Source organism: Sturnira hondurensis, unplaced genomic scaffold (assembly GCF_014824575.4).
Source record: "Sturnira hondurensis isolate 20B ecotype Veracruz unplaced genomic scaffold, ASM1482457v3 Scaffold0021143, whole genome shotgun sequence".
Classification (NCBI taxonomy): domain Eukaryota; kingdom Metazoa; phylum Chordata; class Mammalia; order Chiroptera; family Phyllostomidae; genus Sturnira; species Sturnira hondurensis.
In genome coordinates this window covers 2,346,501-2,359,477 of record NW_028093774.1, presented here as the reverse complement: position 1 = coordinate 2,359,477, position 12,977 = coordinate 2,346,501, and the positions used below count along the sequence as shown (strand labels likewise).

At 51.3% G+C, this 12,977-nt stretch overlaps 1 protein-coding gene across 2 annotated transcripts in view; it reads left to right on the top strand.

Moving 5' to 3' along the window:
• Positions 1 to 12,977, top strand: part of CYP46A1 (cytochrome P450 family 46 subfamily A member 1) — a 30,252-nt gene that overhangs the window by 4,396 nt on the left and 12,879 nt on the right. The window contains exons 2-5 of one of the 2 annotated variants that reach the window (XM_037031544.1): positions 2,424 to 2,504; positions 3,106 to 3,187; positions 10,946 to 11,019; positions 11,479 to 11,559. In XM_037031544.1, coding sequence (XP_036887439.1) covers positions 2,424 to 2,504; positions 3,106 to 3,187; positions 10,946 to 11,019; positions 11,479 to 11,559 — 318 coding nt within the window. Of the gene's footprint in view, positions 1 to 2,423; positions 2,505 to 3,105; positions 3,188 to 10,945; positions 11,020 to 11,478; positions 11,566 to 12,977 lie in introns of both variants that reach the window. The other variant, XM_037031545.1, reaches the window with a different exon arrangement.

Here is a 12,977-nt window from a genome sequence, read left to right as displayed (position 1 = left end):
CTCGTTCCCTCCAACAGCTGCCCCCGTCTCCGCACCCCCACTGCAAACCTCCCCAAGGAGCCTGCCTGTCTTTGGGCTCCCGTTCCTCCCTTCTGTTCTCTCTTGAACCCACCGCCACATCGGGCTCTGCCCCCCCCACCTCCACCCAGCCTCCTTTGTCAAGGTCCCAGTGACTGCCACGGTGCTAACGCATAGTCAGCACTGGGACCCCATCTTGCCTGGCCCCTCAGCAGCCTGGGGCAGACAGGTGCCTCCTACCTCCTCGAAGCCCTCTTGCCCTCCCCACGTCTCCTGCCTGGTCTCGTCAGCAGATTGCCTCTTTGCTGCCTGTCCTTGGGCCTCAGGGTGAAACTGAGTGCGCCCCTCTGGGGGATCTGGGGAATCACAGACCACAGGGCTGCCTTACCAAGGTCGGGAGTGGGGCAGGGCTGCTGGTGCACCGAGGGCTGCTCTGGGGGTCGTTCAGCTGGAGCCTCCAGCTGCCCCTCTCGCAGGCAGAGCCAGCTGTCTCAGGCCTGGCCCACCTGCATGGACACAGATAGGGGCAGATGGTGGGTCTGCTGCCCCCCAACAAGTCCCTTCTCAGTCCTGCTCACCCTCGTAAGTGGCAGCTCCATCCATGCTCCCTGGGGTCCAGGGTCATCTCTGACACCTGTCTCACTCGGCACATCCAAACGGTCAGCGAGCCCTGTTGCCTTCACCTTCAACATCCATTCAAAATAGGACTTCTCTCTTCCACGGGCCCCAGCCCTCATCACCTTCCACGGCCCTTCACGGGCATGGGGGGCCCCAAATCCAGAACAATGACCCCACAGGCTCTGCTGCCTCCTGCAGCCACAGAAGCCAAGCTGGTGAGACAGGTGCTGGGGAGAAGGAAAGTGTTCGAGTCCGGTGCCGGCTGCCTGAGAGGATGGCAGGCTCACGCCTCCAAAACCATCTCCCGTCTCTGGTCAAGGCAGCCATTCCTATGGGAAATGGGTGGGAGCTCAGGAGGGGCTGAAAGCCTGGGGCCGGGGTGGGGGTTCAGACGTGCAGTTTCTCTTGAGGCTGAAGCAGTTACCACCTGGGCTCATGGCGTTCTGATGTTTCCTTGTGCCAAGGCGGGACGTCTGTGGTTCACTATCAGCCCCAGTGTGCCTCATTCCGGGAATAGGCGGTTCAATGGGAAGGAGGACTTGGCCAGAGGGAAGATATACAGTCGATTAGAAGCAAAGGGTTAATGCCTGACTTTGATCACTAGACTAATAATATTAAGTCACAGTTATACCCCTGCTTCTGCCTGTGCCCTCCTCGCCCCCTTTACTCTCAGCTCTGCAGCAGCAAGAACAATACATTTAAAACCCAGGTCAGATCCTGGCTGCTCTGCACGAAACCCACCTGCAGCCCCCACCTGCCGGAGGGCAAAGCCGAAGTGCGGACAGCAGCCCACAAGGCTGTCTGTACCTGTCCACCTTGGGTTCCACACCCTATGCCACGGTCCCCTTAAGCACTCTGGTCTCACCACACTGCCTTCCTTGAACTTACCAAGCACACTCCAACCTCAGGACCTTTGCACCTGCCTTTTTCTTTGTCTCGAAAGCTCTTCCCCCAGATACCTGCTTGGCCGAGTTCCTCACTTCTTACAGCTCACATGACACCTTCCTAGAGGGACATTCCCTGACCTGCCTGTATAAAATGGCCTCTCGCACATCCATTCCCAGCTCTCCTTCCCCACCCCCCACCCGGATTTTGCTCCCATTTATTCCCTGACCCGTATTTACTCACTTACCTGTTGATCAACTCCATCTCCCCCTAGGAGAGTGCGCTCACTGACTTGGAAAGGCCCCACTGCCGTTGCGTTGTCTGGACGCTCTCGATAGTAAGTGAGCTTGACTGGAGTAGTCACAGAGGAAACGGGACGTCCCTTAGACCGTGCCTCAAGGTGACACCAGAAGCTTGCTTACAATTTAGTGCTCTCAGACTTGGTGTGGCCCCATCTGTCCTCTGGCGACGAGGACTATGGGGCATCCTGGTACCAGGCACACAACTGTGGACAGGTGGCCTCACCTGCCCAGCCTCAGCTGTCCTGCCTCCAGGTGGTGTGGGGAGGGCAGAGGGGGTGGGGCTTAGCCTGGCGCCAGCACAGGGAACGTGTTCAGCGACTGTCTGAAAGAAATTCCACACAGTGTCGACTGCCAGCCCCGACCTCTGCACCAGGGTGGAGGTTTAGTTTCCCTCCACCTCCTCGTCCAGGAGGCCTCTGGGGCCCGTCGGACCCGGGCGTGTGGCCTGCTAGAGCCCTGAGCCGGTGCTCTAGCTCCGCAGGCCTCAGTCCTCTCATCTGTGAAATGGTCTAATAACGCCAGCCCCACGGGGCCTTGTGGGGAAGGGAGCACTGCTGAATGGCGATTTGCAGGGGTCTTAATGTTTCCCATTTCTTCCAGTTTCCTTCTAGGACACCTTCCCTACTTTTGGAAAAAGGATGAGGTTTGTGGCCGAGTGCTCCAAGATGTGTTTTTGGATTGGTGGGTCCTGACTTGTCATTTGTTGCCCTTACTCTAGTCTAGGTCCCCTGGGCCACCTCCCCTGCCCACCCCAAGCCCCCCGCCCCAGTCCCACCAGTTCTAGCACACACACTCCCTACTCCCCTGCCCAGGTCACTCCCCCCCCAGCAGGCCCTCCCCTGAGTAGAGAGGCAGACCAGGCTGGCTTGAAAGGCAAACTCTGCCCTTCGCCAACTCCATGACCTTTGACCAGCCACCAAAAGCTTTCCCAGCCTGTTTCCTCATCTGTAACCTGGCTGTGGGCTGTGATTAGATAAGAATGATTGTTTGGGGTGGTGATTTACACTCTGCAAAGAATTTTCAAAGACACGCTATTGCTTGATTCCCAGTACAACCTTGGGGGCAAAGGAGGCGGGTGGCAACCCCATTTCATTGATGTGGAAACTGAGGCCCAGCGGGGGAAGTGATCCAGTAGTGAGTCAGCCCCAGGCCAGAGCCTGGGCCCCCAGCCCATAGGGAGCCCCCTCCTGGGATGGGGTGCCCTGTTCTTCCTGCTGTACCTGGCTAGTGATGTTCAGTCTCTGGGAGTTGACAGCCCACTTTGGGTCGCTTTGCTTTCCAGGGCTAAGAAGTACGGGCCGGTGGTGCGGGTGAACGTCTTCCACAAAACCTCAGTCATCATCACGAGTCCGGAGTCAGTCAAGGTAGGAAACAGAGTGGTTTTCCACGGAGACTGGTGGCCCCTTCCCTTGGGTAGGTGCATGAGACTTGGCCCTGGGGACAGTGGGAGGAATGTTCCGGAGTCACGTGCATTTGGACTGGTGTCCTGAGGATCCCAAAGGGAGTGGCATCTTCCCAGCCACCCACCAGGCTGGGTGGCTCTCAGAGGCGGGCTGGTTGGTGTGGGCCGCGGGGGGCTCTGCTGTCGGACCCCTTCGGTGTGTCATGTTTAGCTGGCGCACCCTGCCGCCTGCCGCGGTGCCTTCGCTGGCGAGGCAGGAATATGACCANAGTCACGTGCATTTGGACTGGTGTCCTGAGGATCCCAAAGGGAGTGGCATCTTCCCAGCCACCCACCAGGCTGGGTGGCTCTCAGAGGCGGGCTGGTTGGTGTGGGCCGCGGGGGGCTCTGCTGTCGGACCCCTTCGGTGTGTCATGTTTAGCTGGCGCACCCTGCCGCCTGCCGCCGCGGTGCCTTCGCTGGCGAGGCAGGAATATGACCAGCCCGTCTCCCTCAGGAGTGTGATGCAAATGAAACATCGACGGATGTATTTCACAAAGGATGGGTCAAAGGGCACACAGTCTTACTATGGCTCCTGCAGTTTTCTGTGTACTCTACAGTTATTCATCCATTTGGTCTATGGGATCAGGAACTCCTATTCATCCCCATTGTAGAGGCTCGGTGACAGAGACGGGCACATTAATTGGTCTGTAATGTGCTCAGCATGGTGTCTGCACGGAGGTATCAATAATGGCCACCAGATGACATCTGCCTGGGAGTTAGCAGAATGGGGCTCAGATCTGGGCTCTGCCACCACCTGGACAGGTTACTTCACACTCTGGGCCTCAGTTTCCCTGTCTGTAAAATAGGGGCGATGCCTTTCTCACAGGGGGTGAGAGCGTGGAACTGAGGTGATGCGTGTGAGCCATCCAGTCCCTGCCAGGCCACAGCGCTTGCTCAGTAAATGGAGGTGCTGCCACTCACGCAGTGGGTGCTCGACAATGTGCTGGTGACTGCACGGAGGAGGGTGGCTGTGGTGGCAAGAAGAGGGACGCAGTGCAACTCAGGGTTCAGGTCAGGAGACCAGGTGAATGGTTCAAGGTCTCAAACAGGGAATTAAAAATAATTTTGTTTTGGGGAGTGGGAGAAAATGGAGACCACTGTATTTGAACAACAATAAGAAAAGTTTTAAAAAATATTTAAAATAGTTTTGTTTTAAAAAGTTGACTTTTAAATACAGACATAGTTTAAGACTTTTTAATGCATACTACCAAAATCCTTCCTGATGCTCAGTGAGAAAAGAAACGGAGAGATTCATAACTACACTGGGAAACAGGCAAGCGTTGAACCAGCCTTGCATTCCTGGTCACAATATAATTTGCTCATCTTTTATTACAAGTTTTTGTTTCTTTATTCTTTTCTTATGATGCCTTTGTCTGGTTTTGGTACCAGGTTAACAGGCCTCCTAAGATGGGTTCGGAAATGGTTCCTCTGCTCTGTTTTCTGAACATTTATATAGGAGTGCTGTTCTTTCTTCCTAGAATGTTTTACAGAACTCACTGGTGAAGCCATTTGGGCCTCGCATTTTTTTTAGGGCATTCTTTGTTTTGTCTTAATTACACATTCAATTTATTTAATTGATATATGGCCACTCAAATTTTCTATTTCTTCTTGAGTTTGGTGCCTCTCCAGCAATCTATTTCTTTTACGTTGTTGAAACTATTGGTATAAAGTTGTCCACAACACTGACTTACTATCTTTTGAATGTCTACCACGTCTGTGTGATGTCCCTCTTCCCTTCCTAAGAGAAGTAACTTTCTCTTGTCTTTTTTTTTTAAGGAATGTGGGATTTTTTAAAAAAGATTTTATTTAATTTTAGAGAAGGAAAGGGAGGGAGAGAAACACCACTGTGTGGTTACCCCTTGAGTGCCTCCTCCTGGGGACCTGGCCCACAGCAGGTCAGACATGTGCCCTGACCAGGAATCAGACCAGAGATCTCTTGGTTCCCACGCAGGCGGGTGCTCAGTCCGCTGACCCACACCAGCCCGGGCTCTCTTGTCTTCTTACCAGACTAGCAAGAGGTTGATCAGGCTTATCTTTCAAAGAACCAGCTTTTGGTTTTATTGTTTTTCTCCACTGTTTGTCTGTTTTCTATTTTGTTGATTTTCTTATTCCCTTCTTCTACTCACTGAGTTTATTTGCTCTTTTTCTCCTATTTTAAGGTGAGAACTTAGATCATTGATTTTAGACTTTGTTTCCTCATTAGAAGCATTTAAAGTTACACATTTCCCATAAACATTATATCACCACAAATGTAGCACACATGTCGATATGTTGTGCTTTCATTTTCATTCAGATTCAAGTAATTTCTCACGTCCCTTGTGATTACTTCTTGAACCACGGATTATTTAAATGTGTGTTATTAAATTTCTAAATATAATGAGATTTCCCAGATAGTTTTCTGTTATTGATTTCTGACTTAATTTTGTAAGGTCAGAGAAAATATCGCCCATGATTTTAATGCTTTTAAGTTCATTGCAGCTTAGAAACAAAAAAAAAAAACAAAAAATAAATTAATGTAGCTTGTTGTCTGACCGGCATATGGTCTGTCTATGAATGTTCACGAGCACTAAAAAGAGTGTATATTCTGTAACTTTGAATGGGGTGTTTTAGAGATATCGGGGGAGGGAGGACAGAACAGCAATGAGGTCAAGCCGGCTTCAGTGTTACGTAACCTTCCCAGTCCTTGCTGATGTTTTATCTACGTGGGCCAGCAGTTTCTGAGAGGACAGTTGGACTCTTCAACCGCAGTCATGAATTTGTCTGTATCTGCTCTCAGTTCTACCACTTTTTCTTCACACATGGTGAAGTTGTATTATTGTGAAGCTGTATGTGCACTGTGAAGTTGTACTATTAGGCGTGTACACATTTATGGTTGTTATGTGTTGTGGTGAACTGATCTCCTTTCTTTAGAAATGCCCCCACTTGTCCTTGGTGTAATATTCTCTTTCCTAAAATGTATTTTGTCCAGTACTAATACATCCACCTCAGCCATCCTATGCTTAGCGGTGCGTGGTGCCTCTTTTTCTTTTCTTTAACTTTTAACCTATCTGGGTTTTATATTTAAAAGTGGGTTCCTTGTAGACAGCATATAATTGGGTCTTGCTGTTTTTTTAATATATTTTATTGATTATACCATTATAGTTGTTCTATTCCCCCCCTTCATTCCCCTCTACCCGCAAACTCCCTCCCCCACCATTCTCCCCCCCTTAGTTTATAACCACATGTCTCAAGTTCTTTAGATTCTATATTTCCCCCACTATTCTCGCCCTCCCCCTATCTATTTTCTACCTACCATCTATGCTATTTTCTGTGCCTTCTCCCCCCTTCTCCCCCTCCCACCCCCCTGTTTCTAACCCTCCACGTGTTCTTCATTTCTATGGTTCCACTCCTGATCTAGCTGTCCTCTTGGTTTGCTTTTGCTTTAGGTGTGGTTGTTAATAACTGTGAGTTTGCTGTCCTTTCACTGTTCATATTTTTCATCTTCTTTTTCTTATATAAGTCCCTTTAGCATTTCATATAATAAGGGCTTGGTGATGATGAACTCCTTGAACTTGACCTTATCTGAGAAGCACTTTATCTGTCCTTCCATTCTAAATGAAAGTTTTGCTGGATAAAGCAATCTTGGCTGTAGGTCTTTGGATTTCATGACTTGGAATACTTCTTTCCAGCCCCTTCTTGCCTGTAAGGTCTCTTTTGAGAAATCCGCTGACAGTCTGATGGGTACTCCTTTGTAGGTGACTGTCCCCTTATCCCTTGCTGCTTCTAGGATTCTCTCCTTCATTTTGGTCTTGGCTAATGTAATTATGATGTGCCTTGGTGTGTTCCTTCTTGGGTCCAACTTCTTTGGCACTCTCTGAGCTTCCTGGATTTCCTGGAAGTCTATTTCCTTTGCCAGACTGGGGAAGTTCTCCTTTATTATTTGTTCAAATAAGTTTTCCACTCGTGGCTGTTTCTTTCCCCCTTCTGGTACCCCTATAATCCGGATGTTGGAACGTTTAAAGATGTCCTGGAGGTTCCTAAGCCTCTCCTCATTTTTTTGAATTCTCATTTCTTCATTCCTTTCTGGTGGGATGTTTTGTTCTTCCTTCTGGTCCATTCCATTGATTTGAGTCCCAGTTTCCTTTCCATCACTATTGGTTTCCTGTGCATCTCTCTTCATTTCAATTAGTTTAGCCTTCATATGTTCCTCTAATTTGTGACTATGTTCCTTTAATTTATGACTATAATCTACCAGTTCTGTGAGCATCCTGATAAACAGTGTCTTGAATTGTGCTTCTGAGAGGCTGGCAATTTCTCGGTCGCTTAGAGTTATTGGCTCTGGGACTTTGAGTTCTTCTTGCACCATCTTTTGGGCTGTTCATGCCTGTTCCGTAGCAGGATCAGAGCCCTAAAGTGTTCACTAGAACAGGGCAACTAAGTCGCTGGCTTGTGACGCTGTATGTGGGGGCGGGGTCAAATAGGGACAATGGCTTCCCGTCTGCCGCCTGCCGCCGCGGCCCGGTGCCACAGCCACCACCGTCACCAGGCCCACGCGTTTCGTTCCACTGCACGTGAGCGCACCACCGCCGCCAGCCCTCCACCACTGGGTTCACCCCCCGGGGCCTGCGTGGTCCGTCTCACTGTGCGCAAATGTGTGACCGTGGTCAGTCTGCCCCACACCCCGACTGGTTCCGGGCTGCCTGCGGGCCCAGGTCGGGGGATCTGTCCTGCCCGACCCAGCTCCGCTGCTGGCTCCGCCTCTCTTACCGTCCCCGTTGAACGGTTCGTAGTTGTCGGACTTCCGTATAATTCCGTTTTCTGGTCTTTGGGTGTGTCCTAGTTCTCCAAACCTTTGTTGTGTTCAAACTTGGTTGTGGGAGAAGGCACAGTGTTTCCACCTATGCCTCCATCTTGGCGGAAGTCCCTTGGGTCTTGCTGTTTTATACAGTCTGACAATCTCTGCCTTTTCACTGGCGTGCGTAGGTCATTTACATTTAATGTCACCATCAGTGTAATTTGGTTCAGATCTGCCACGATGTGGTTTTTTCCCCTTCATTCCATCTGTTCTTTGTTCCCCTCTGCTTCTTCTTTGGGATTGAGTGGAATTAAGTATTTTATTTTATCTTCACTATTGTGTTATTAGCACGTGCTCACTTGCTCTCTCTGTGTTTGTCCTCAGGTGTATCGTGTAATCTTTAACTCAGATCAATCCATCGTCACATACTCTCGTACCACTTTATCGTTGTCTACTTTTACGATTTTTATTTATCACTGGTTTCAGAAATTTCCTTATGATCTGCCTTGGCGTACAGTTCTTTGTATCACTTCTATGTAGATTCTTTGAACTTCTCGGATATGTGGGTTCCTTGAGCCTATTTGCAGTATTTGTAACGTGTTCAGGTTTTTGTCTGGGAATTCCATCATCCCTATTATTTCTGGGCCTGGTTATAGAGCAGAATTTCAGGCTCTTTGGCGTGTCCAGTGACTTTCCACTGCACACCGGACACCGTGAGTTGTGTGTTGTTGTGTGCCTGGTTTTGTTTTATTCCTTTAAGGAGTGCTGGACGTCATCCCAGCAGAGGGTGGAGGTACTTGCGGATCAGTTTGACCTTTCAGGGTTCGCTGCAAGGCCTTTCTGGGGTTGACCCAGGGTGGACTTTCACTGTGGAGCCGGTGGGGCCCCACTGCTGTGGACTGACCCTTGTGGGGCCCCTAACGAGGCCTCATGTCTGAGGTTTAACTCTGGCCTGCGTAAGCTCTGAGAATCATTCGGCCTGTAGTTGCTCAGTGATTCTCTTTTCCCAGAAGTTATTTTTCTACCAGTCTCGTGGAGTTTTACTCTACACGTGCACAGACTGTATTTATCCAAAGATGCAAGAGTTTCCACATAGGATCTCTTTCTGTGCATAACTCTCCTCTTCTTGGGGCCTCTGCCCTGCCCGCTCTGTCCCTCTCTGGCCTGGACCCTGGTCTCTGGCCCATAAATTTGGAAAGGCTGCTGGGCTATACCTGACCTTCTTCTTTTGGTGTCTTCGCCCTGAAATTGGCTCTAGACAGAAAGCTGGAGTCATCCCAGGTTGTATGGCTCGCGTCTCTCCCCACCCCCGCCCTGCCTTTCCTTTCTCGCAGTACCCACAGGCTGCACTGCCCGTGCTCATGTCAGAAAACAGACGCTCCATCCATTTCACCTGTGTCACTGTTGCTCATGGCAGGAGGGCAAGCCCCCAGCAGTTACGGCACTAGTATGCTGTCAGTGGGGGCAACCGGAGAAGGCAGCAATGTACCGAGGGTGCCCTTTGCACCCCGTGTGTCCTAGAACCGGGCTCACCGGGCCATCAAAGGACCCCCAGTTCCAGGGAGTGCTGCCCTGGGGAGCCCTGGTCAGAGCTGGTGTTGAGGCACCTCTGCCTCTGCGTGAGGGGTCCTTCCTCCAGGTTGGGACTGGCACAGACCTCAGAGTGCTCAGGGGTGTTTGAGGGGGCCTGGGAAGCTGGCCTCCACCGTCACAACTTTTTGCAGAAGAGGAACCCTTTGGGAGTGGGGTGGTGAGTGACAGGACTTACAAACAACCATGTCTGGGGGGCAGTAGGGTCACCCATTTTGGGGGGTTCCTTTCAGCTGAAAATTGGTATTAGACCCCGGAGCAAATCTCACAGATACAGGCAGCCCCCAGGCGAGTACAGAGCAGAGATATCACCCCCCGCCCCATTTCCCAGCACCCACAGGATCCAGCTCAGCGCCCCCCAGGCCAGGCCTTTCCTGCCCCTTCCTGCTCTGCGCACCTGTGCCTGGTGCACCCAGTGACCCTGGCTTCCCCTGAGGACCAAGATTGCCTCTCCCCTCCCCCACAGCAAATGGTCTGGACCCAAATCTTGTGCCATTTACCTACCGTGAGTGTGACCTTGGGCCAGTTTTCAATCTCAGATTTCTTCATCTATATGTAAATGAGCATACAAGTACCACCACGCCTCAGGGCTGACTGGCAAGACACCCGGACGGTCTGCAAGACACCTGGAGATGTTTACAAAGCACCCACTGTGCGCCAGACCCCATTCTCGGCTCTGTCGTGTAGAACAAATTTCCTCCTCACAGCAGGACTGTCAGGCAGGCACTCGTCTTTTCCCCATCTGGTAAGATGAGGAAACTGAGGTCCAGAGGAGGGATTAGCTTGCCCAGGGTCAGAGTTGTTAGTGCAAGGTGGAGTGAGGATGTTGAGCCTCTCAAATCCGAGCCAGCTGACTCCTCAGCCCGAGCCATTAACACCTGGGCTGTACTGCTACCAGAGTTGTCGGTTGTTACCCTTGTACCATCCGGCTCTTGGTGAGGAAGTTAACCCTTCCTCCAGGAAGCCTTCCAGGACTTCCATGGCTGGGTCAGCACCAACAACCCCAGATCTGTGCCACGTGTCTCTCCTGTGGCCCAGAACACCCCCCCACCCCGCCCCGCCCCAGCTGCTCTGGTTTCAGGATAATCACTTCCCCCATCGGTGTCCTGCCTTCCTCAGCCCCGAACAGGATGCTGCTGCTTGAGGCTGGGACTTCTGGAGGATTAGGAGGGGTCATGGGTGTGAAGCATTTCCACTGTAGCTGGCACTCAGCTCGGGGGATCTTTGGGGTTCATTTCACAAGAATCAAAACTGCCAAGTCCTTCGCAACCTCTTGGGTGCACGGGCTGATGCTGATTTTTTGGGGATGTTTAGAAGTTCCTGATGTCAACCAAGTACAATAAGGACTCCAAGATGTACCACGCCATCCAGACTGTGTTTGGTGAGAGGTAAGGTGCGAGGAGGGGACCCCAGGGGGGAGGCCCGTGGCTGTGAGCAGGGGGCCCACAGGCTCCAGAGCGGTAGCATTAGGGTCCGAGGTCCTGGCTGCCAGGCCTGTAATGCATGCCCACGCACCGTGGCCACTACCCTTGTCTTTCGCGCCTTCCCGTTCCTCTTGCCTCTCTGACGGCAGGTGGAAGTGCGAGGCTGCGGAGGTTGGGGCCCACGATCACCCCACTTCTTTCCCACTTGTTTATTTCGTATCATGGTTAAGTTCACAGACCATAAAGCCCACCACTTTAATCACATTAGAGGTCCAGTTCAGCGGCATTCAGCACATCATTCACGACATCGTGCAGCCGTCTCCTCTGTCTAGTCCCAGCGCATTTCACGACCCCCGAAGGGGGCCCCGTGCCCGTGAGGCGGTCCCTCACCTGTCTGTCTCACCAGGTATCTGTGTCCCACAGGCTCTTTGGCCAAGGCCTGGTATCCGAGTGTGACTATGAGCGCTGGCACAAGCAGCGGAGAGTCATGGACTTGGCCTTCAGTCGAAGGTGAGCGTGGCCACAGCCGGGCAGCCTGGGTTCCCACTGGTCAGAGGTGGCACTGGGCTGCCTGGCGAGGGTAGGCTTGGGGAGCAGGGTCTTCATCGGAGGGGGTCTCGCCCAGGCAGGAGGGACAGAGGGAAGTGGCCGGCCAGGGGGACATGAGGCTAAGGGAGGCCCCATGTGGTTTGCGAGCATCAGGGGTTGAGGGCCAAAGACGCCGAGAGGGGTGCGGGTCCCTGTCCCCAAAGAACTCCCCTGGTTGGGCCTTTTATTTTGTCTTATTGTTTCTACTTTGGGGTAACATTTTATTTTTAAGGAACTTCTACTCAGATACAATTTACCCATTTACAGAGCGCACTTGAATGGGTTTGGGTATACTCAAAATTCGTGTCGCCGTCACCATAGCCAATTTCAGAACATTTTCATCACCCCCCAAAAAGGAGTCGTCCCTCGTGCCCCGCCGGTGCCCACAGCTCCCGGCAGCCACCCGCTGCGGTCTGTAGATTTTTGTATTCTAGACATTTTCTGCGAATGGAATCACACAAAGTGTGATCTTTTCTGTCTGGCTTCTTTCACGTGGTGTTGTGTTTTTGTGGTTCATTCGTATTGCAGGACGGGTCAGAAACGCATCCCTTTTCATCGCCAAATAATATTCCACTGCGTGGCTGGACCACAGATCAGATGATGGACGTTTGAGTTGTTTCTAGTTTCCGGCTTCTGCGAGTCACGCTGCTCTGAGCGTGCACAGGAACGTCTCTGCTTTTCTTGGGTGTATACTCAGGAGGAGACGGCAGGGTCACACAGGCCCATGTTTAACATTTGCAGGAAGGTGACCTTTTGCTGGGAGACAATCTCACATTCGCAGAGGGACTGCCTGGAGGGTCCTGGAGGACCCTGTATGTCTTTTACCAGATTCACTTACTGGTTTTGCTTAACTCACCATGTGTTGACCATTTTTTCTCTATGTGTATACATAAATATACTTATCATTCTCTATGTGCTTGTATGCATATACTCATTTTTCATACAGTGCATTTTAAAAGGCCATTTAAGAGTAAGTTGGGGACATTGAGATCCCTTAAATATTTCTGTGTGCTTTTCCTGAGGACAAGGACATTCTCTCCCGTGACTATGGCTCAGGTATCAAAACGAGGACATTGAACACCAATCCAGTATTGTTATCCACAACCTGTATTTGAATTTCATCATTTGTGCAATTATGGCTATTGTCTCCTCATCTGGGATCCAGTCCGGCTTCTTGTGTTACGTTTGGTTACCATGTCTCTTCGTCCATCACTCTAGAACAGCTCTCAGTCTTGCCCTGACTTTCTGGACCTCGAGAGTGCAGGCCAGTTCTGCTGGCTGCCACCCGAGTCCGTCTGCTGTATCTGGGCAGTCACGCTCAGCCTAGGCTTTTT